Source organism: Oryza sativa, chromosome 6, assembly GCF_034140825.1.
Source record: "Oryza sativa Japonica Group chromosome 6, ASM3414082v1".
In the NCBI taxonomy this organism is placed as follows: Eukaryota; Viridiplantae; Streptophyta; class Magnoliopsida; order Poales; family Poaceae; genus Oryza; species Oryza sativa.
Window position 1 is genome coordinate 5,519,972 of NC_089040.1, and position 24,680 is coordinate 5,544,651.

Genomic DNA, 24,680 nt, shown 5'->3' on the forward strand with positions numbered 1-24,680 from the left:
GGAGACGACGCAAATTTGGCAGCAAAGATCCATACGAGGTAGTACAAATTGAAGGCCTGGCGAGCTTATCGTGGATTGGTGAGAAGGATTAGTATAAGAGGGAGTGGTAGTACTCCTATATTTTTACTGGGCTGATGACCCCTGTTTGCCCAGCAAAAATCTTGGCGGCTCGTGTAGAATACTCATTTCGAAGCTAAGCTGACGGGGCGAGAGCGAGACGACGGCCGCGGAAAGCGTTTCGGCGGCGCCGGCCACGGCGCGCTGCGTGTGGCATGCCACCTCGTGGAATCATGTGCGGCCGCGTGCCGCGTGCGGCGTTGGCTTGTTGGCGAGCCGATGGGTCGTTGCGGCTGCCGCTAGCTGGCCGCTGCGTGCGTGATCGCGTGCTGTGTGCGACTGTATGCCTGTCCGCCTGTGGGATACTGGGATCTTTGCAGGGGGGGCGTCGTATCGTACTTGAGCAGCACACGCAGGTGCGTGCCCACGCCGATATGCTGTTTGACTGTACACGGCCGCTAGGCTGCTAGAATCCGCTAGTGTAAGAGCATCTCAGCAGATGGTCTAAATTTCATCCTCCATATTGCTATTTGGATGATCCTTCAAAAAGATTCTCACTCCATATTTCTCTTTACTTCAGCAGATCATATATATTACATCTTCATCCTATATTTTACAATTATCTTTCAACTGCTATCTATTTTAAATTAATTTCTCTCTTCTACCTCTCCTTTCTCAACACTTCTTCTCTCTTCTACTTCTCCTCTTCTCTCTTCTCTCTCTTCTACCAGGCAGGGGGCGGCCGACGGGTGAAGGCGGGGGGCGGGTGGGCGTAGGCGCGGGCGGAGGGGGGCGGGCAGGCGCGGGCGCGGGCGTAGGGGAGCGGGCAGGCGCGGGCGCGGGCGGAAGCAGGTGGGCGGGCGCGGGCGGTCAGCGGAGGCGGGAGGCAGGCGGAGGCGGATGCGGCGGTCGGCGGAGGCAGGCGGAGGCGGATGCGATGGGCAGATGTGGCGGTCAGATCCCGCCGCCTCCCAGACGCCAAGCGCCGCCGCGCCAGCCCACGGCCGCCATCCCCGCCGCCCTTGGCTGTCGATCCAGTCGCCGCCTGTCTCACTCGTTGTGCCGTCGTTGCCCACAGCCGCCGCCTTGGCCACCGGCCGCCTCCTGCTACGTCGGCTGTGATGTTGCACGCCACCCCACCGCCATACCAAGTGAAGAGGGAGGACAGGGACGTGCGACGGCGGCCGGCGAAGGTGGGATCGATCCAGATGGGGGCGGGAGAACTGGATGGCGTGAGGAGAGAGAAACGCCATTTGGCGGATGTCTATTTTTGGAGGATGTTTTGGAGTGTTTGCTGGAGCCTCTCTTTTTTTTTTGCTTCCATACGCCATTTCTCATATGGAGGGTGGGATAGAAGATCTGCTGGGATGCTCTAGGAGTACCTTTTTCCCATCCCATCTTCCTCATTTTTTACGCGCACACTTTTTAAACTGCTAGTGCTTTGAAAAAAAATTCTATACAAAAGTTACTTAAAAAAATCAAAGTAATCTATTTTTGAAAAAAATTAGCTAATACTTAATTAATCATGTGCTAATGAATCGTTCCGTTTTCCGTGCTTGCCGGTTAAGAACATGGCATGTCAAACACAAGAGTATGCCATATATTATTATTTGGTACTACCTCGTCCCATTAGAAAACCAAAAAATGCCATGGGACGACCATTGATCCATAAAGCACTCAGACCGTAAAACCATTGATACTTTTTTTCCTTAGAGCAAGTTTCACCGTATAGTGAACTACTGGTTCTAAATTGTCTATAGTCAATCTAATAAATCATTCTTACAATGTTTACCTATAAGTATATACTACACCACTAAGGGCCCCTTTGATTCAAAAGAAATTCATAGAAATTTTAGAGGATTTCATTCCTATAGGATTTTTTTTCCTATATAGCCCTTTGAATAAAAGGAATGGATCCTATAGATTCCTATGAAATTCATATGGATTGTCTTTTCCCATGTAAGTTTTGGAGGAAATTTAACATGAGGTAGAACCTCGTTGAAAGAATCCTTTAAGTCTTTATCTCTTCTCGAATTCCTGTTTATTTCCTGCGGCCCAATCAAACAGTCATTCCTATGTTTTTTCTGTGTTTTGTAATCCTCTATTTTACACTTGCATTCCTGTCAGAATCCTATGTTTTTCCTATTCCTCCGCTTTTTCATTCTGTAATTCAAAGGGGCCCTAATATATAGTCTCACCTCTCATACACACAATGTATTGGAGTATGTGCTGCAGCTGGCTACAAATATGTAGCCTGCTTTCCTTCTCTCTCTTCTCTTCTCTCCTCCACGTATGCTTACAATTGACTTGTAGCCTGCTATTGTACTCGCTCTTAGGGGGTGTTTAGATCTAGAGGTGTAAAATTTTGGCGTGTCATATCGGGTATTATATAGGGTGTCCCATGAGGTGTTTGGGCACTAATAAAAAACTAATTACAATATCTATCATTAAACCGCAAGACGAATTTATTAAGCCTAATTAATCCATCTTTAGCACATGTTTACTATAACACCACATTGTCAAATCATAGAGCGGTTAGGCTTAAAAGATTCGTCTTGCAAAATAGTCTCAATCTGTGCAATTAGTTATTTTTTTAGTCTATATTTAATATTTTTGCGGGTGTTCAAACTTATAAATTTTTGGTGTGGGATCTGAACCGGACTTGGTCCCGTTACAGTATACGGGCATATCACTAGTCGGAATGAAACAATATTGCCGTTTGACAAATGGTAAAAAGTGTCTAAAAATCAAGCCGTTGCACTGCACCAAACGAGATTATCACGATCCAATCGCCGTACCAAACATAGTCTTTTATTCTCCATTAAGATCAAATCAAACAGCACCAATTATAAACACAAGTTAATGGGCAAATGACATGGAATCTACTCCTAAATCCACATCATCTTTAGCAAAAGCAACAATATTCTTGACATTATCTGATGTAGCCTTCTCCTTCAGATCACTGATCAAGATGTAAAGGCATGCAGCAGCAGGTCAACAGCCCGCAGCCTTCCTTTCTTCCCCCTTCATATCACTGATCGAGAATTCGAGATCCCACCCGGTCTCCTTCCACATCTCCAATAATGGCCGCTGTCTCAATCCCTCCTCCCCAACCCAACGCCACCAAGGTACTCTTGTGACGCACGCACTCATCGCCATCGCCTGCAATCCGACAAGTTCTCGGACTTCTTGTTCTTGGTGGTGCTGCCAATTATGGTTAGGCAGAGCGAGCTAAGCTAGCGTGTGCTCATTCTGTGCTGGCGTTTTGCAGTACAAGGTCGCGCTGCTGCAGCTGCCGGTGTCGCCGCGCAAGGAGGAGAACATCGCCCGCGCGCGCGCCCGCCTCGACGCCGCCGCCGCCGCCGGCGCCACGCTCGTCGTCCTCCCGGCAAGTCTCTCTCATTGTCCTCCCTTCTCCTCGCCTGTCAGCCTGTCACTACTACCAGTAGCTGATGAGCGGAATGCGTATGGAAGTACTGATTATGTCTGATAGTCCGTGCAACACGGGCTGGATCTCAGTGGATCGTGGTAACAAGACCACTTACAATGTCATGTTGCGTTCGTTCATAAGAATAATTAGAGAAAAAACATTGCCTTCATGACGAGTAGAAAGGTTGCAGGAGGGGCACCCTCTGATGGAGGCGTCTTGTTTCAGGAGATATGGAACTGCCCGTACTCGATGGAGACGCTGCCGAGCCACGGCGAGGACATCGACGGCGGCGCGTCGCCGTCGGTCTCGATGCTGTCGGAGGTCGCCGCCCGGAGGAGGATCACCATCGTGGGCGGGTCGATCCCGGAGAGATCATCCGGGCGGCTGTTCAACACTTGCTGCGTGATCGGGCCGGATGGACAGATAAAAGCCAAGCACAGGAAAGTAAGCATCTTGAAAGAATGTACTCCCTCTGTTTTACTATCATATTACAAGACGTTCTAAACCTTTTTTTTAAGTTAAGCTTCCTTAAGTTTAACCATCTACAACATTATATTAGTTTCCTTAAATCTAACTTTAAATATATTTTGATACTTTATTTATTTTTGTGTTAAAAATATTGCTACGTCTTTTATAATTTTGGTATAAACTGAAGAAACTTGACTTAGGGAAAAAAGTCAAAATATGGAGAGAGTAGTTAATTTGTGTCAAGTGCTAATCAGTGTAATACTGAGGTAACTCCTGGTTGATGGACAATTTCAGCTGCATTTGTTCGAGATTGATATCCCAGGAGACATCACTTTCAGAGAATCTGACACATTCACTGCTGGTCAAGAGCCTACCATAGTTGACACTGGTACGTCCTGAGCTCACCATTTTTACTGGAAACTTAAAGCTGAAGAATGAAAAGGGGATGTATAGCATGTCTGCAACTGTGTGATAACAAATTAGTACTACCATGTTCTCTAAGATCATACACTTCAACTCTGCTAGTAGTAAAGTTATCTGAAGAAGTTTCTGTGGTACACAATTTGTTCGCACTCTGATTGTTTGGTAACCATATCGGTCGATGTGATGCAGATGTTGGACGGATTGGCATTGGAATATGTCATGACATCCGATTTCCAGAATTGGCAATGCTGTATCGATCAAGAGGTAAGCTTCAATCACTAGGGACAAGAGATACTTGGATCAAAATCCCTGAAATCCAAGAAGACCCTTTATTAAACAACTGCTGCATTGATTTCAATTAGAATTCAGAAGTCACATCTCATGGCTTCTGAAAAAACAGGTGCACACTTGATATGCTATCCTTCTGCGTTTAACATGAGCACCGGGCAGCTTCTATGGGACCTTATGCAGAAGTCCAGGTTACATCAACTCTCGATTTTTCAGCAATTCTGCAGTTCTATCACCTTTTATCTGTACATTTTGGGATCAGGTTCAGATCTTCAGATTGAGACGAGTACTTACATTAATTCAAATAATTAACTGTCTAATTCCTCCTTGTTTCTCTCTCTCCTGCAGGGCTGTTGACAATCAGGTAATCCACATCAACGAATGAGTTCATCATTACACTCTTTTATGAGTTTTGTGATTTTCTCATCCTTCAGAAAATTTTCTTGGTTTCAGTTGTTTGTGGTGACCTGCTCGCCAGCTAGAGACCCTAATGCAGAATCGGACTACATGATCTGGGGCCATTCAAGTCTTATTGGACCAGTAACAACACACCATTGCATCAAAAGCTATTCTTCTTCCACATGCTAATTTGGGTTCCACCAGGATTAGAAGCTAAAAATTACTCTGCATTTACAACTCTGCAGTTTGGGGAAGTCATTGCAACAGCAGGGCACGAGGAAGCAACTGTCGTAGGTGAAATCGACCATTCTATGATCCAAACAATAAGGTGAAATACCTTTTAGCATTTTTGTTTTCTTTTGTGCCTTTTTTGTCTGACTGATGAGGGAAAATGTATAAAAAATGTGCAGGGATAACCTCCCTTTGGAAATGCAGAGGAGAGAGGACCTGTACTCCACCCATTGGTTGATGTCAGGAGAGAATCTGCAGGCCACAAGACATGCGCCGCTTGACCAAATGCACAACTGCAATGAGGTGAAAATGGCTTTACAACCGTGGAAATGACGACCAGCTTAGCTGTTTGGGACCCGTCAGTGCATGCTGCTGTTTTGAAGCTTTTTCTGAAAGATTTCTTTTGACGTTGTAATTTTTTGAAAGATTATGTAACAAGATTGTACTGTCATGATGACATGCGCATAATCTTTCAAAAAAATGATTTTGTTTCTGTATGGATTTATAGAACGAAGAATTCGGAATAAGAAAAAGAACAAAAGGGCTGAAAAATATAATAAGAAAAAAAAACAGCTGTAATGGACCCGTACACCGGCTCAGTCACCAAGGGCGCAAAGCCCAGTACACCAGCCCGGCCCAGAGCAATTACCCCTATATACACAACTAAATGACGCTTCAGCCCCTCTTGACCCCGACACCAAACCATCCCTACCTGGGGGGTATAAACGTCTTTTCGTAATTTAACACCCTCCGCGCATTTACCGCTCGCCGCTCCGCCGTAAAACCCGTGCTCCACCACCGCCTCGTGCAAACCCAACACCCCGCAATTTCCACCCTTTTTCCTTTAAATAAATATAAATAAATAAATAAACCAACAATAATAATAATATTTTCCCCCTTCTCGCGTCGCGAGTCGCGAGTCCCCCTTTGAACGGCGCACCCAGCCAAGCCAAGCCGAGCGAGCCGAGGCCCCCAACCACTCACCCACTCCTCCCCCTCCCGACCAAAACCCACGCCCTAGCTCGCCTCGGGCGCCGCGCGTCGTTTGATGCGATTTCGGCGGCGATCACCACCACCACCACCACCACCACGCGCTCCTCCGGCGTAGCGTTCGGGCGATCTCGCGGCGGCGGCGGCGATGGCTGGCGGGGGCAGGGCTGGCACCGAGAAGGGGGCGGCGGCGGGGCGCGGGCAGACGGCGATCCAGTCCACCATCCAGTCTATCAAGGAGGTCGTCGGCGGCCACTCCGACGCCGACATCTACGCCGCCCTCCGCGAGTGCAACATGGACCCCAACGAGACCACGCAGAAGCTCCTCAACCAAGGTCATCCGCCTTACCCCCGCCCACCTCCTGATCTGGGCGTGCTTCGATCTCGTGAGGCCGACCTAGGGTTTTGGTCGTGTGATTTCTCCCTGCATTGGGTCGATGTCACGGCGCGGGTCTTTGCGTGGCTCGCGGAATTGGGATTGGGGGGCTAGCGTGCTAGGGTTTTGTACGATCTGGGGCACCTGGCGTAGTTGTTGATTTTGCGGTTGATTTGGGATATTTGGTTTTATATTTCTAGGGCTTTTATCTGCTCACATATAGGTGGGTTGGTTTGGGCCTTTTAGTGTGATAGATTAGTGCTTAGAACCCTGGGTTTACTAATGGTTTTGATTAATCAAGCGGTCAATCACACGGATTTATCTGATACAAGGGTGTTATGTCATTTTGAGTAGATGGGCGTGGTGGTACTGATACTTTAGTGGTTTTACCAAAAGAACTGAATTGCTAGTACAACCACTTGATGTTCTTATCCCCAAAACTTAGTCAGTGGGGATATTGCAGCCTACAGGCATGTCGCATTCAGCTTATTTAATATTTGTGAAGTTTCCTTATTATTATAGATGATGATATTATTTCTGTATTAGGTATTTATCTTCATAGTCTAATTCCTTTCATGGTTTACATTTGCAGATCCATTTCATGAAGTGAAAAGAAAAAGGGACAAGAAAAGAGAGGTATACATTTTTGCAGTTTTGGACTCATGTTAATGAGGATTGAGAAATGTCTTTTTACTATTTTCTTTTGGCAGTAGCCCATTAACTCATAGCCAACTACACAAATAGTTATGCTTCGTATACCTTTCTTATAGTCGTAGGACAATCATTGTTGTGACAGCAAACTACAATGTAAAATTTGATCATATACCCACTGTTTTTAAGATTGAAATTGAGGAATTACCCTCCCGACCCACATGCAATTACCTTAGATGAATCCATACGTCATTGGCACAGGAGAGTAAATCCTCAATTTCTAAAGGGATGGTATATGATCAAACCTCCATTTACATACCAAGATGTAGTACGCCTGAATATGTGAATTCAATTGTTAATGTTAGGTTTGCCATAATTTTACAGTGTGTAATTTGAAACTGAGATGGATTCAAAGTCTACATCTTCCATCTAATTACAATCTTATTAGTTTTTGAGGCTCTTCATGTTACAGTTTGGTTGTGTTGAATTTCTTTATGCCCACATGTGAGATTTTGCTCCGAATGTGATGTTTAATCCATTGCTTAAAGTCACACATTGCTATGGATCACCCTTTTTGATCATGCATATCTGTTGCTGTTTTAGAGTGCTGGACAGAAAACTGTTCCTGATGCTTCTGCACAAGCTGAGCACAACTCACAGTGGACGAAGCCACGCACACAAAGGGTTGAGAATGACCAAAGAAGAGCTTACAGCCATGGTCAGGCATCTGGTAACACAGCTGAATCTCATGGTTTGTATAATATCGCCATAAGTTGGGCAATATTGAGAAAAAAAAGTGGTTACATTTCTAATTGTTTGACATGGCTTAATGTAGGTCCTAATCGGGAATTTCGGGTTGTGAGAGACAGCAGGCATGGTGTGGTTGAAAACAGACCAGAGCTAGGACACAAAGGTTCACCAAATGTAAAAGTGTCTGATAGGAGGTATGATTGTCGTATTGTCTGGTTATTTTTTCTCTTTTGCCCATACTACGTTTGGTACCCTATGTTGGCTAGTTTTGAGACCTAATCTATATCTGGGTCAAATCATATGTGAGTCATATCATCTGTATATTTATTTGTTCATTGTAATGTTTGTAGTTGATGTATAATTGCAGAGTAGTAATATTTTTTATTTAAAAAATGGCAACATTGAAGTAAATAAAGTACCTTGTGGTTAGACAATGTTGGTTTGGGTAACACCTATATACTTCCTCCGTTTCATAATGTAAGTCATTCTAGCATTGCCCACACTCATATAGATGTTAATGAATCTAGACATATATATGAATCTAGATTCATTAAAATCTATATGAATGTGGACAATGCTAGAATGACTTACATTACGAAACGGAGGGAGTATCAAGCAACATTAAACCTTTTTACTTTTACCATTTCCATGTCTAACCTGATATGCTGTTTTCTTTTCTTGCTTGGAAGATTATATACTGCTGCTTCATTGGTTCTGCGGTGCCTTTTTCAAGATCTTTACTTTTGCTATTCTTGGATGCTGTAACTACTGCCTTCTCTTTTCTTGCATCCTAAAATCCATGTCTCAACCTTTTCAAAACTCGATTGCCAATATTTTCTGGACCTATTTCGATTTGTTATATGAAAATTGTATATATATAAATATCTTGATGTAAAGTTATAAAAAGTATTGCCAGAGTCACATCTCAAGGACCATATGAGTCTATGACAAGTAAAAAAACATACACACACAAAAGAATGGATGTACTAGTTAGCAAAAATTGTTTTACAGCCAGAACTAAAATACTTCTACTGGAATTGGTAAATCTTTGCTGACCTAACTAAAAGAATGGATGACCAATTGTCTTGCATTTGTGTGCCTTGATACTAAACTAACATTTTGCTTAATGAATTGTTGTTCTGTAGTGTGCCTGTAGTTCAAACCGGTCGGAACCATCCTCCTGCTACAACTTCAGAAGGCCAGATAACACAAGGTGCGAAGCACAGCTACAACTCTGACGTGCATCAAGTGAAGAGACAGGCTCAGGGCACTGCTCAGAAATATGTGAAGCCACATTTGAAGAACTCCCAGGATGAGCAACACCCTCCTACTTCTGATCCAGCTCACACCCGACCAAATTTGAAAGCTGCTGAAGGTGCTGTTGGATCCGTTCGACGCCATGTTGGAGTAGTTAATGTGCAAAGGCAACCATCTGGCCGCTCAAGTTCTCACTTGCATGTACAAAGTGGTGGTTCTCACGTAAATAATCAGCGGGGAAACTTTGTCCCAGGTGGACCATCTGGACGCCATTTTATGTCTAAAAACATGCAGTCCGTTCATAGAACTGCTTTAGATTCAGTACATCGTGGCAGATCTGGTGGCAGATCTTTTGTTGCCTCTAGTAGTAAATATCAGCAGGGTCCTGCCAGCAACCAGAAAGGTAACATTTTCAAAGTTATTTGTGTCATTCAGTTCTGGTTAGCAAATCATCAAAGTTATTTGTGCTATTCAGTTGGTTAGCAACAGTGTATCAAAAGTGACCATATTTGTTTTCTTGCAATAGAGACACTCAAGATTTGAAGATGAAAAGTTAACATATTCCCATATCACTCCATAGATTGCTCGTTCTTGTTGTTTGTTGGTTGCTAGGACTAAATTTTGGCTGCTTAGTAGTCAGTACTTAGAAGATGAGCAATTCAAATCATGATGTAGGAAAAGACAGACCTGACATCATTTTGTTCTGACGTGATTCTTTAATATGGTAGCTCAACGATGAAATTTCCTTTATGAAGTGCATATAGAAAAATAATAGGACGGCCTGGACGGGTATGCATTTCTCTTTATGCCAATAAGAAATTTTGGCATGAATCGAGAATGAAGTAAGTGATGTGCATTTGTTCTGAATCACTGAAGGATATTCATATATATTTCAATTGACTGTCTTCCTTGTCTACCTGTCGCTTGTTCCAATCACCTTTTTACACATTTTTATCAGAAATTCCGTTTGGATGGCTAAGTAGTTCATGTGTAGCTTACTTTTCATGTTTTATATTCTCTGATAACATCAATTATGAGGTCTGACATGGGGTGTTTGGGCCACATCAGTGAAATTCACATTGTTATACATGTTCTCTCTCTCCTCTGCAGTCACACAGCCGGCAAAGGAGTGGAAGCCAAAATCAACAAAGAAGTCTTCCAACATTGATACTGATAATAACAATGGAACAGATGTAATAACAACTTCAGCTAGCAACACTGAAAATTCTAATGTGTTGGATGAGAATGCTTTGTGTGAAAAAACCTCTCAAGCTTGCATACATGAGGTGGAGCATGTTATTATCCCAGAACATCTCCGTGTACCAGAGTATGAGCAGACAGGATTAAGGTTTGGCAGTTTTTCCCCTGGATCTGGTGCAGACCAAGTATCAAGCTCAGAAAGTCCATCGGAATCTGAAGAACAAGAACAGTTGGGTGATCCTATGCCAATAGCGTGAATACAGATTATCTAGCAATATATACAACTACTTAAAAATAAGTACAAGCAAATTTGTCCATTGAAATTGCTTCATTACTGCATAGAATTGACATATGCATTCTATAGCTAAAAAAATGTTCTGTATGCTCCATTTACTTTTCTACCTACTTATGAGTTATAACATCTTATTTTCTTGATATTGTCTTTTGGAAATGTAATCATGGTGAAATAGTGAGTATTTTGAAACCTACAGTAACTTAATGCAATACTGCTTGTTAGTTGCTAAAGAAAGGCTCTAATTTAGCATGCCATACCTAAATGTGGTGTGGATTTTCATATCAGAGCTTTCAGCATTCCTGCAAATATGGCATTGTCTTATTTTCTTTGTTACATGTAGTGTACAAGAACCAGTTCAACTTGTTGTTGAAGATGACTCATTGCGTGCTGGACATGATGAGGTAGATGTGGAAGCAAGATCTTCACAACTCAATCTTTCCACATTGACAGCCGAGATATCCTTGCCACCATCTGAGGATAGCGTAGAAATGAATGGCGAAGAGGTTGAGAACGATGATGGTCTTGGGTTGGTTCAGAGTGATACTCCACTTGCACCTGTTGATGGCCAAAATATGCAGAGTGCCTCAAATCTGACTGCGTTTTCAGTAAGTCAATGAAGAATTGTTAGCTATACGGGAACACCTCTACTTTTTAGTTTGCTGATTAAGATTTTTGAAGAATTACTTCTGTTGGCATTTATTTTTAGATTAGTATTTATTTTGTAGGCTGTTCTTTTTCTGACATTCTCAGATCTTTGTATGAGTAAAACTATTACTTTTTTCAGACATATGGTCATGAAGACCCTAATATGCATCCAAGTAATGAGGCACAGTTATACAGACTAGTGGAACCTAATGTACATCCACAAGTAATGGCATCCCCTTCTCAGGTAAATTTACCGGTGAGTTCAGTTGTACTTGGTTGTCATTGAATGCATATTCTCTTGATGGAATGCTATAGCTTCCTCACCATCTGTTTCCCTATCTGTAAGCAGGGGTACCCTTCGGAAAATCCTGAAGCAGATAATGCCGTGCAAGTGTTCAGAATACCAGAATCTAATGTACATTCACAAGTACTCCCTTCCACATCTGAGGTGGCACTACTTATCATCTTGCAACCAACCCAATGCTTACTTTCTTCTGTGCTTTCTTTCTCATTACCTTTTGCCCACCCATCTGTTATTTATCCTTCCAGGCTTCTATTTCTTTACTCGGTATCATGTTGCGTAGGGCTGCAAATGAATCAAGTTTGGTCATATTTCATTGGTTTAACCTGCATTGATTTATAAACTGGCCTGATTGGACTGTTTTAGTTTGGCCAGAAGGCTAGTTACCATGCTCAACATTTAATATTTCAGCTGGATATGGTTGGACCTAACCAAAGCATAACTTATGTCCCCCCTTAAAATTGGTGTATGTCAGGTTAACCAACAAGGTCATGAGCCTTGAGCTTACCTTTGTTCTTTTATTTAAAAAATAATAATGTTTTGTTGACTGAGATCAAATCCCTGGCAACACTTTATTTAACACAATGTCTTGAGGGCAAGTACTATTTGTCTCAATGTTATTGTGACACCTGATCTCATCCATTTATTCTTCTTTTGCAGGCCATTAGTTCACAGATCGTGAGCAGCAGCCCTGTTGCAATCTCTCAACAACTGCAACATATGTCCCAGCCACAACAAGCAGCACAGCTCTACCCTCCTGTTCATATGCAACATTATCCAAATTTCATGCCATACCGTCATCATATCTATTCTCCAGTTTATGTCCCACCCATGGCTATGCCAAACTTTCCAACAAATATCCCCTATCCATCAAATGGAAACAATTATCTTCAGATGCCAGGAGGAGGTTCACATTTAGCAGCAGGTGGCATGAAGTATGGAGTTTCACAATATAAACCTGTTCCAGCTGGTAGCCCTTCTGGTTATGGAAATTATACTCATCCAGCTGGTTTTACATTTAGCTCTCCTGGTGTTGGTGTTATTGGAGGGGCTGTTGGTGTCGATGATGTCAATAGGATCAAATACAAGGATAACAACCTTTATGCACCATCCCCACAGGTACAATTTATAGATGACTGAAGATCCTGCTTTGTTTCAAATTGAACTATGCACTTCTGTTTAAAATACCACAACCTACTCTATTTACTTAGGCCACTGTGGTAGTCTAATTAGAACAGCAATAACTTATGAATTCTGTTCTACCTCTTCCTTACAGTTCAATAGTAGTTCTATTTTATGCTAGCGTGCCTTGATGGTATTTCCTGTACGCATTACTCTATTCACTAATTGGGATGCTTTTTACAGGTGGAGACATCTGATATCTGGATTCAGACACCTAGAGAGATGCCGACTTTGCAGTGTCCCCCATATTTCAATTTATCAGGTCAAGCAACATCTGGTGCTTTTGTGCCGAATCCTGGGAATGCATCATTCAATGCTACAGCTCAATCCTCCCATGCGCAATTCCCAGGCTTGTACCATGCACAGCAGCCTTCGTCAATTGTAAGTCCACATCCCATGGTGCATCAACAAGTCCAATCGGCAATTGGTCCCAACGGTGGAGTTGGTGTGGCTACACCAGCCCCTCAGGTAGGGGCTTATCAGCAACCCCAGCTTGGTCATTGGAGACCTGGCTTTTAAAGGTTTATTAATTATCTGTAATTAGGGGGTCACAAGAGCCTTTATGTAACAAAAGAGGCTACTTTTAACAGGAAGCACATTTGTTTTTAGTGCAGCTCTTTCTGATCTATTTAAGGTATAACAGGGTTTTGTTAGCTTTCCCCCAAGGTGAATTCAGTATCCCATCTGAACTGGTTTGATGTAGATTGTGAGCTAAACATTGGCTTAGTTCTTTCAAGAGCACAGAAGTTGAATGCCGTTTTATTCTTTCGTTTCCTGATCTATTTGCACGTTGATCGCGTTTGAAAGTTTGCAGCACACCTCGAGTAAACAGGTTACTCATATTTGGTGGTTTCAATTGAAGCAATCATCATGTTTTCAAACTTGTTCAACTGTATCATTATCATTATTATTTTTTTGTCAATTTTGACTAATCAAGCAGCAATTTGTTTTGATACTTAGCTCAGCTGAAGAGATGTAATCACTATTCCTAGTGAACAAATGAAGTTACTTTTATTCTGCTTGGGATTCAAATTTATCTTGATGATTCTTTTTACTGTATGTTAGAAATGGTTCAGCAACTTTGATATTGGCCCTGCTGGTGTAGTTTACTTTGATATGAAATTATGAGCATTAAAGAATTGCTTTGATATTGGCCCTGCTGGTGTTAACTTTGATATGAAATTATGAACAGATATTGGCCCTGCTGGTGTTAACTTTGATATGAAATTATGAACATTAAAGAATTGCTCATTGCTATTGCTGCGGAGAAGCCTTTCTGGGTAGCCAGGCTGGGGAGAAGCCTTTCTGGGTAGCCACAGATACTGTTGTCCCTATGCACATACTAGTATGAAATAAATGCTACTATACTATACTTTGGCATACTTTGGCTGTGTTTAGTTCCTGAAAAAAGTGGGAAGTTTGGAAAAAAAGTTGAAATTTTATACTCTATGTAGAAAAGTTTTAGATGTGATGTGATGGAAAGTTGGAAGTTGGGGTAGTAGGGGGTGAACTAAACACAGACTTTATGAGTTATCATTCGACGCTATTGTTTTTTTTTTTTTTTTTGTAACTAAGGGTAAGGGCATTGCTTCCCTCAATCGGTGAAATTTTGCTGCCACAAGTATCGCAATCCAAATTTCTGTTGCGCCCAGAAAGTTGTCTCGGATGAAACTATTTCTGATCTGTTTTTGTTTAACAAGTGGGATGGTATAGGGTTAGTGCAATTTCCTCGGCTGCTAGTTAAATCGATAAATCTTACATCAATTATGAATGAATCTAACCGTCGTTTTTATATTCTTGTCATTGACCAGCACGGTTCAAACTAGAACAATATACTACTTCCTACGTTTCAAAATGTACTGAATTTTTATCGTTCAATCTTTTTTCTAGAATAATTCACATCTCTTCTTAATCGCACTCGTTCTCGGGTGATCTGGGAGATTGAGAGAAAACATCTCGTTTTCCGCGTGCACGTTTTCCAAACTACTAAACGGTTCTTTTTTGCAAAAAAAAAAATCCATAAGAAAGTTGTTTTAAAAAATCATATTAATCTATTTTTAAAATTTAAAATAGTTAATACTCAACTAATCATACGCTAATGGCTCACCTCATTTTGCGTATCTTCCCAATCTCCTCAATCCCTTTCTCCTCAGACACACCCTAAGACTACAATTTAGCTGACGTTTCATTGTCAGGTCCAGAACTTGAACCTATACAGGTAAGTTTCACCACTAAGACCGTGTTCTTATCTAAGTGTTTCCAGCTTTATCTTTTAAGCTATCAAACGGTGTGTTTTTTTCAAAAAAAAAAGAAACTTCTATAGGAAAGTTGTTTTAAATAATCATATTAATCATTTTTTTAAGTTTTTAAACTAATCCTTAATTAATCGTGTGCTAATATGTGCTTCACTAAGGCTATGTTCTTATCTCATCTTTCCAACTTTATCTCCCAAACTGCTAAACAGTGCGTGTTTTAGAAAAAAAAAATTCTATATGAAAGTTGCTTTAAATAATCATATTAACCCAACTCAGATAAGTTGAAGCTTAACCACTTAGATTATCAGTGCTTATAAATTTGAGGAGGACTATAGACTAGTATACCGTTGCAACGCAATAGTTAATGTGCTGACACCATCACAATATCGTAGGGTACAAATCTGGTACCATTGGATACCATGTTGATGGTACTATATATGTCGGATCTGGTACCTCTAATACAAGACATGATACCCTGTAGGTACCAGATGTGGTATCTAGGTACAGTATGGTACTGGATCTGCTACCTCTGGTATCAGATATGATACCCCTAGAACTGACATAGGTATCACGCTGATGTCAACATGCTATCATAGGTATCGAATTTGGTATCTCCGATGCTAGATATGATACCCCTAGATATGGTAGGTATCAAGCTGACATTAATATGCTACTGTAAGTATCGGATCTGCTATCTCCGGTAGACATCATATACTATAGGTATTAAATCTGATACTTAGGTAGCATACTGGCATCATCATGATTTCATCGTACTTCTGTAGTATTTTTATATAAATTTTGATACAGAGCTGGGCATCGAATACCAAAACATTGTAAAAGAAAAAAAAAAGGTAACGCTCGATCGGGACCCTTGAATAAAGATTAGTTTCTCCGTTCCAAAATAGTAATAGTATAATAACGTTTGGCTATAAAACAACTATAAATTCAAATTTATAACTAAAAATATTTATATTTTTGGGATAGAGTCGTCGTGCCGGGTCTGACCATCGCGAGATCAAACCGGTTCAATTCCCTGCCTGGCCGAGTCGAGCCGGGAAAGCGTCGCACGACACGACTCTCCTCCCACCGCTCGGCCTTCGCACCGCCGCCGCCGGCGCCACCGCTCGGGAGACGCATCCGCCGCCGCCGCCGCCGCCCGCCATGGGGACCCGGGAGGTGTACGAGGAGAAGCTGCGTAGCGGCGCGCACCTCCACCGCGACCCCACCATGAACCCCGGCCTCGGCTCCGCCCGCTGCCCTCGCTGCCTCTCGCTCCTCACCCCCAACTCCTCCGTACGCTTCTCTCCTCTCCTCCCTCCTCTCAGGTCGCCGTTCCCGGCCCCTTGACCTTGTTTGTCTTTGTTTGATGGCCGCGCAGGGAGAGGGCGACTGGGCCATCACCTCCGTGCTCCACGACGCCACCGCCGTGGTAACCCCCATCTCGTCCCAGTGCTTAGATTTTTCTCAGTTACCTTCGCGAGATGGCGAAATTTGTAGCAGCTAACTTTGTGTGTGTGGTCATTGGTGTCGCTGTAGGCTGGTTCGGGCGCCGGCGCGATGCTCAGTGCGGTGCACGGGTTCAATACAGGTTGCGATCTTAAAAGAGTTCCCTGCGTTTGATTTGGGGTTTTCAAACCCTCAATCTAGGTTTATGCGGCTGTTTAGATGGTAGTTAGATTCTCTGAGTGATGAATTGTTTGCTGGTGGATTTGGAACAGGGATTCCGTTCGTCCAGAAGCATGTGAAGGGGCCCAAGTGGCTGCAACTTCTTGTTGGGGTATGGCTTGAATCTAAGCTCATGTTCGAGTACGCACGTACTTATATTAATCCACTTTGGGCTGTTTGATCGCTAGTGTTAGCTTCCGCTACGCTATGTGAAAAGCTTATGCTAGCTGTAGATCCTCCAACATGGTTGAACATATGTTCAAGTTCAATGCAGGTAGATGTAGTCTATAAGGTTAACTGTCATAATACAATCAGGTATTTAGAATGGACTGTGGTGACAGTTTACCCCAATTTGTTTTTAGAAATAAACCATATAAGTGTTTCTTTTCTATTGTAGTTTTTTTTTTTTTTTTGAAGTGTGAAACATGCTATAGGATGATAAGTTAATGGAGAAACATACTCAGTGTTTACCTTCTTGTACAAGAGTCACTATATCCTTCAATTTAGTCTGATTCAGTTTACAATGCTTGTGTGTGTGATTTAAGAATATGGTATGGGGCATTTGTTTGAATTCAAAATGGTTCTTGAAAAACTATGTTATTCAAACGTAATAGCTAGATATTTGTTCAATGGACAAAAAAAATGTTGAAGGAGTGCATTTGGTCAAAGGGTTTCTAGAACTTGGGCATTATGAAGATGAAACTGAAATTTCAGATAAGCTCAAATGTGTTATAAAATACTTATGCAAATCTGGTCTACTACTTGCAATCTGTGTACTTTACAACTAAACATTGCTGCTTTGTTGTTCAACTGATGAGATATGTACTTTTGTTTGTCCAGGTGCCTCCATTGCTCTTGTTCTCTGGTACCAGCGCTTTATTTGGGGGTAAGTCCTTGCGGTAACTAGTCACTAAAAATGATGTGTCTGATAGAAGTAGTAAATCTTGTTAATTTGTGAGTACTTGTTATTTTTATGATTTTATCACTTTTTTTTGCTAGCTTATGATGTTTACACTTTACACTGAGAATCCTGATTTACATATCTATAACTGAAGCCTGAAGCGGGAAAAGTCCCTTTCCTTCCCTTTTGTTCACGCGCTGGTTTATTTTCTTTACGAAACCTAACTAGCTGTAAGAATAGTAGAATAGTTCTATAAAAAGGAGGAACACTTGAAATAATGGATCTCTCCCTTTGTTTGACCTTTGATATATGGTTGTGGAACAACAAATATTCCAACACTGAAGACCTTGTTATGAGGGTCTTTTAGATCTAACCCAGTGAACATTCTGGACATTCATCCTTTCGCAGATCTAGTAGTGAAGTTATGACTCACTATTAGAGGACGTGTCAGGATTGACAACGTTGCAAAATTACATATTATACTGCAATAGAAAGGAGTTTTTCGACCAGGGTAGGATCATGCGTCAGTTATCGCTCACTTTAATCCCTATCAAAGCAATAGATGAAGCTTACTAACTTCTACATTTTCTATCAATGTAACAATTAATAGCATAGCGAAGTTATCCATAATGGCAAATACTATTTCCTCTTCTCTCAAAAACCCTTAACCATCCAGTTCTATCTACCTAAAAGCATTTTAGGCGAACCAGATCTAAGCCACAAATATGGGATCATGCTAACTTTGCTGGGTTAGAGTTAAGAATTAATTCTGGGCTGGCAAAGCTGTTTGAATCCAAAAGCATAGATCCTCCAAAATTTTCCACAATCAATTTACTCTTCTAGAAATGTAGCCAGAATGTCAGGTTATCTGCTACACAGCACATTAGCTAACATTGATTAGGTTTGGACTTTGGACATTTGGTATTTGCAGCAAAGGGAAGAGAGAAGCTACAGGTTCAATGTAATATAAATCTAGTTATTTTTTTCCAGAGCTATTTATGTTTGGGCCCGGGGTGTGTCAGCTCTCTGCCATTGTAATTGGGGCACAGTAGCTGGTTAACATACATAAGGATGGGCATTGCTCATGTGAGAGGGTAGGGAGAGGTTAAGTGTGATATAATCCTGTGCAGATATTTACCTTTTACCATATTTGATAGTAATTTTCTGTGCATTATTGCTACTAAATGGACAATGGAAAATATTCCTGTAGCCATTCTAGTTCTTTCTGTCTGCATCTTCAGATGAGCTATAATTTTGTGTCATCTAAGTTTGCTAGACTATATGATGAAAAATATGTCTTCCATCTTTTCTTTTGCATAGATTTATCAAACTTAAGGTGTTCTGAGCTCATGCAGATTTTTACACCAGCACAAGTATTCATGCAGCACACAATGTACGTGGAATTATCACTAGTGCCTATATAATGTCTAATGATCTGTTATTTATTGCAGCATATGCGCTTCCAACGTTTGCTCAGCTCACTGTAACATCTTATTATGCCGCATCAAGTGCCTCTCACTATGCAGTTTCGCAGATTACCCGCCAGATCGAAAGGTCCCATTTGTCAGACACTAATGGGAATTCCAGATGAGTTTTTCTCACTCAATATTATGCTACATACTTGTTTACGCTCTATATACGTGGTACATAAGTTATTCCTCCCGTTTTTTCTGTTGCACTAGTCTGATAGCTTCGGCATGTTTTGCACACACAAACCTATATTTATCATAGGATGAAGCTGCATGTCCTTAACATCCTAAATTAAAAGTGCTTCTCTTCTACTTTTTTTTTCTGTCGCCATTACTTTTATCTGTGGAAAAATGTCCCAAATTACTGGTCAAGAATGCAAAACGTTCTACGACAGATTTACGATGGGGGCTGTGGATCCGGTTGCTAAGCATCATGCGGTGATGAAAAGAACGTCAAACAGCATCAGATAGTGCGAGGTGAAAAAAAAAAAGATTATAGCCTGAGGCTATAGCTAGAGAAAAGAATAGAAACTACCTATACCACGTATCAAGTACAACTTCACGCCATGTTGAAAGAGGGACCTAGCACTAAGCCTGTCATGCTATGTGTGACCACTTGTTGCCATGAGAACAAGAACCACAGAAGCACTACCATCTCCGAACTAGGGATGCAAGTGGGTAGTCCCGCTGCCCGCATAAAAATTCGCTTGCTAGTTCATTTCCCATATAGAAGAAAAAATGAACTATAAGTAAGATAAGCAGGCTAAAAAACCTACTCCGCTTGCCCGCCCCGCTTGCGTCCCTACTCCGAACCCCCTTGAATTGATCGCAGAGAAGGTGGGAGCATCTCCGACCCACCTAGATAATTAATCGCAGAGAAGGTGGGCTCCCTGTCATCACCATAGCCTAGAAGTGCAGAGGGAGAGGGTGAGAGAAGAAAGATCCCCTCATCCCTCGCACAGGTCTGTCGTCCTCATGACTTACAAAAGGAGAAAATCCCCTACATACCTGAAAAGTTTCGATATCTCTTCTGTACCCCTTAATTTTGCCCTATCTCCTACATCCCTTGAGTTTTCATTTTGATCTCTATCTCTATTATGTTATTTGACCGAGAGTTGACCGTTGGATTTTTCTAAAATGATCATATCGTGCATTTTCCATACTTACATGCTACCTACTTCATAATTCACAATGTGAAAAATTGTAATTCATGACAAAATCAAATGAGACATAATTATTTGTTTTAAAATTCAAAAAAGAAATAAATTGTTGAACAAATTTACTTTTTTTATGAAATCTATATAAGAGTTGTAGCTAGAAATTATGAACCAAAATTATTTATTTATTGTGTTCAAATTTTGATGTAAATGGTGTACGAATTTCATAAAAGTCAATTAAAAATTCATACAAAAATTTTAGATTTATTTTTAAAATTTTTCATCAAATAATTGTGTTTTTATCACTAAACTAACACATGTATAAGAGAGGGGTAATATAGTCAATCTCAAAACGGTCAACTCATGGTCAACTAACGGAATGGGCATTGAGGAGATCAGAATGAAAACTCAGGGGTAAGTAGGAGATGACGCAAAGTTAAGGGGCACATAAGGGATTGAGAGGATTTTCAGGTGCATACCGAGGATTTTCTCCTTCCAAAAGTGTCGTAGATGAACAGACATCCTGAGGCATAAATAGCAGAAAACCACAAGTCGGGCTAGCTTTTTGCTTGGAGTCTTTTATTTCCCTGTCGCCGTAGTCCCCTTTCCACCAAGTCACCCACCATCGTCCCACCACCACCAACACGAAGTTGCCACAGACACTCCCAGGGCGTTCCTACACTATACTTCCCGGGGTCGGTGACCCCGGAAAGAATTTCAATCTTAAGTTGTTTTAGCCCATATTAACTACTATATTATTCGTTTGGAAAAAGTACACCGAAGGTCCCTCAACTTATCATCGAGTTACAAAATCGTCCTCCAACCGCAAAACCGGATACAACGCATCCTCCAACTTACAAAACCAGTGCAAACCAGGTCTCTTAGCGGTTTTGTCTGATGTGGTGGCTGAGTCATCGTGGGATCCACGTGGGCCCCACATGTCAGGATGCCACATCAGCAGACCGGCCTCTCCCCTTCCTCTCCTTTCCTCCTCTCTCTCTCTCTCTCTCTCAATCCTCTCTGGACTCGTCCGACGGCCGGCCGGCGACGCGGCAATGGAGGCACGGGAGAAAGGGAGGGCGGCGGCAGGGCGAGGCGGTGTCCGCGGATGCGGCGGCGGAGAGGCGGCGGCGGAGACACAGGTGAAAGGGGAGGGCGGCGGTAGGGTGAGGCGGCTTCGGCTGCGACGCGGGGCGAGGAGGTCCGACGGCCGGCCGGCGATGCGGCGGCGGCGACACGGCGTCGGCGGGCGAGCGGCGGCGCCATGGCCGCAGCTAGGCGGCAACCGCAGCTGGTTCAAGTTGCCGATGCTGTCGTCGCAGCAGGCGTCGTATGTGAGCGAGGACCAGCAACACGAAGAAGACGACGGCGACGGCGACGAGGTCCTCATCCCCGGGTTGCCGGCGAGGTTCACATACGCGGAGCTGGAGGAGGCGAACGTACCTGATTTATCAGTTTTTTAGACAACTCGTGAAGTCCTAAATCCATCTAAAAATGCTCATCATGTAGTACTCGTTTGTTTGACTTTACTTCCCATACTCTCTCTCCTTGTGCATTACATGATTGTCACCTGCTTGTGATCTGCTCTGGAATAGAGAGAGTTCTTCAAGCCTTTGACAATGGCTGCTGACAGATTCTTGCACTTCGCCTCGCTCGTTTCCGTGGTGGTCTTGGTACATGCATTTTCTTTTCTGATCGTCTCTCTGCTCTGCTGTGACCTGTGAGTTGATCTGATCATGTTAATTGCATACGCGCGTGTAGGCCGCCGGATCGAGATCGCCGGGCGGCGTGGCGGCGCTGCCGCGCCGTGGACAGCTGGTTGACGGCGGGGACAACGACAAGAACAAGTGCGTGTACATGCTGTACTACATGGGGACCGGGTGGATCTGGAAGGCCGGCACGGACGCGGCGATCGGCGTGGAGCTCACGGCGGCGGACGGCAGCGGCTTCGCCGTCAGGGACTTGGAGCGGTGGGGCGGGCTCATGGGCGCCGAGCACGACTACTACGAGCGCGCCACCGCCGCGTCGCCGGCTGACCGTCGGACTTCCTCGCCCCGTGTCGTAGCCGCCGCTGCCTCTCCGCCGCGGACACCGCCTCGCCCTGTCGCCGCCCTCCCTTTCTCCCGTCCCTCCATCACCGCGTCGCCGGCCGGCCGTCGGACCTCCTTGCGCCGGCGACCTCCTCCCCACCACCGGCCGGCCCTGCACAGAGTCCAGAGAGGAGTGAGAGAGAGAGAGGAGGAAAGGGGAAGAAGGGGAGAGGCCGGTCTGCTGATGTGGCATCCTGACATGTGGGGCCCACGTGGGTCCCACGATGACTCAGCCGCCACGTCAGATAAAATCGGGTCAAAACCGCTAAGGGACTTGGTTTGCACTGGTTTTGTAAGTTGGGGGATGCGTTGTATCCGGTTTTACGGTTAGAGGATGATTTTGTAACTCGATGATAAGTTGAGGGACCTTCGGGGTACTTTTTCCTATTCGTTTTGGGTTCACCACTGGACACTCCTCCGTCGGTTAGGCCTCCCATGGGCCACCTACGTGCGTTGCCATGACTAGGCAGACCTCGATGGCTGCTCCTGCTCAAGCCAACTGCCTGCTCCCTCCGTCCCCCAAGAACGAGATATGACAAATTATAGTACAAATGAATTTAGATATATGTATATCTAGATTTATAGTAGTAGAATGCGTCATATCCGGTACTAGGTAGGTTTTTTATGGGACGGAGGGTTTTTATGGGACGGAGGGAGTACACCTCTAACCGCTGAGGCACTCGGTCACGAACCTCTCCCTTACCAGCCTAGCTCATCCTAGACCGCCACTTGTCGACTCAGCCGGGGATGCCCAATTCTACTGAGGACGCACCGCACCACCTCTACTAGCCAGACCTCGTTGGCTACTCTCACTCAACCCAGTCGCCTCGCCTCCACCTCTTACCATCTCTTACCGCTCGTGCCACTAGCCCCCGACCTCATCGAGCTTACCCCCACTAGCATGCCTTGCCCCAAACCGGGATACCAGATCCCGCTAGAAGGCGCTGGATCTAGCCGTTTCTGCCCGTCATCGTCCTAGGGAGGGAAAAAGTAGCAAAATGAACTAGCCTTTAGCTTCTACTGCTTGGGCTTAGGCCCACGACTGCGAGTAGGCCAGCCCACAGCCCACGCACCGTAAAAATCTTGCACGCACACAGGCATGCCTGGCGACAGTGGCGAGTGTCAGTTACTGATGAGTGAGTATTCACCGAGGTCAGTCGTTTCCGACTTCACTGTTAATCACTTAATCCACACACACACACACATATTATTCTGAACTCTTTCGGACCAGTACTGCGAACGCCTACAGAGCCAAATTTTGGCATGCCTAAGAAAATAGGCCATTTCAACCATTAATTTAGGCTATTTTGGCTTTAATACAAACACAATTTTACCTTTGCTAAAATTAGCCATACCAAAAGTTGCCAAGATTTAACATTGATAAAAATTGGTAAGGCCAATTTAGGCCACAAACCAAACCAGCCCGTAATCACGTAAATGTACCTTCATGTGATCCTATTCAATCCAATCAAGTAAACGCATCAATTTTGGAATTTGTTGTCTCCGTTCATGCCAGATCGGTCGATCCGGCCTGCCCGTTCGTCACACGGCTATGCATTAGCTGCCTGTCACGATTAATTCCACTCGGTTTCTGGTACGTGCGTGCGTGCATCCAGCAGCATAAGTTGGCTCCTGGTACATGTGCCCCCTCTTAATTTGCACACACATATTCGTACATGTATGCGCTGTTAGATTAGAATTGTAATGACATATTAACTCGTGACCAAATGAACGTCAACACAAGACTAATGGGGAGAGTACATGTACATTTCGATTCTCATGGCATATGTATTATATACACCAGCTACTCCAGCTTAGTACTGTACTTAAACCGGCCGGTAATTATATGGTATATGGAGAGATGTCAGTGTACTCTTACTGACATGGTTGTTTCTATCCCAGTGAAAAGTACCCTCTACTATTATATACTGATATAGCTAGACAGCTTGTACGTGATACACAGTTTTGCGAGCCACATGCACGCATGTTACTATATACTGATACATATATTTGCTGCGATCGTGCAATATGTTAACAACCAACAGTAGTATGTGTAGTTAAGTTACGTGCCAGCATTTGATACAGTGGCAGTTAATTAAAGTTAAAAGACTTTTTAGAGCACCGTGGTCAGTGGCGAAGGTAAGGGGGTGCCAAAGGGTGCCAACACCCCCCTATCCAAACACTACCACCACTACACCCT

General features: G+C 43.4%; 2 protein-coding genes, 1 non-coding gene and 1 pseudogene across 7 annotated transcripts; all 4 read left to right on the plus strand.

The window, feature by feature from the left end:
- The first annotated feature begins 3,061 nt into the window (after positions 1-3,061).
- LOC4340434 (omega-amidase, chloroplastic-like) lies at positions 3,062-5,793 on the plus strand (annotated as a pseudogene).
- A 463-nt stretch (positions 5,794-6,256) lies between these two features.
- Positions 6,257-13,705, plus strand: LOC4340435 (uncharacterized). 5 transcript variants are annotated; one of them, XM_026026358.2, is made up of 11 exons: positions 6,257-6,621; positions 7,255-7,298; positions 7,917-8,064; positions 8,149-8,257; positions 9,209-9,723; positions 10,431-10,749; positions 11,156-11,420; positions 11,600-11,716; positions 11,810-11,908; positions 12,422-12,880; positions 13,127-13,705. In XM_026026358.2, exons 1-11 carry the CDS (start codon positions 6,435-6,437, stop codon positions 13,460-13,462), a joined length of 2,598 nt encoding a protein of 865 aa, XP_025882143.1. In that variant the 5' UTR covers positions 6,257-6,434; the 3' UTR covers positions 13,463-13,705. The 5 variants fall into 5 exon arrangements, with proteins under 5 accessions (XP_025882143.1, XP_025882144.1, XP_025882145.1 ...); XM_026026359.2 differs by having other exon boundaries at positions 11,600-11,704; XM_026026360.2 differs by having other exon boundaries at positions 7,917-8,043.
- A 2,541-nt stretch (positions 13,706-16,246) lies between these two features.
- Positions 16,247-19,556, plus strand: LOC112936022 (uncharacterized). The gene is made up of 6 exons (XM_026026363.2): positions 16,247-16,491; positions 16,577-16,627; positions 16,735-16,786; positions 16,917-16,975; positions 17,704-17,749; positions 19,216-19,556. Exons 1-6 carry the CDS (start codon positions 16,360-16,362, stop codon positions 19,353-19,355), a joined length of 480 nt encoding a protein of 159 aa, XP_025882148.1. The 5' UTR covers positions 16,247-16,359; the 3' UTR covers positions 19,356-19,556.
- A 2,110-nt stretch (positions 19,557-21,666) lies between these two features.
- LOC9266494 (uncharacterized) lies at positions 21,667-22,867 on the plus strand. The gene is made up of 2 exons (XR_010741890.1): positions 21,667-22,063; positions 22,152-22,867. It is a non-coding gene; the product is annotated as an uncharacterized protein (transcript).
- The last annotated feature ends 1,813 nt before the right edge of the window (positions 22,868-24,680 follow it).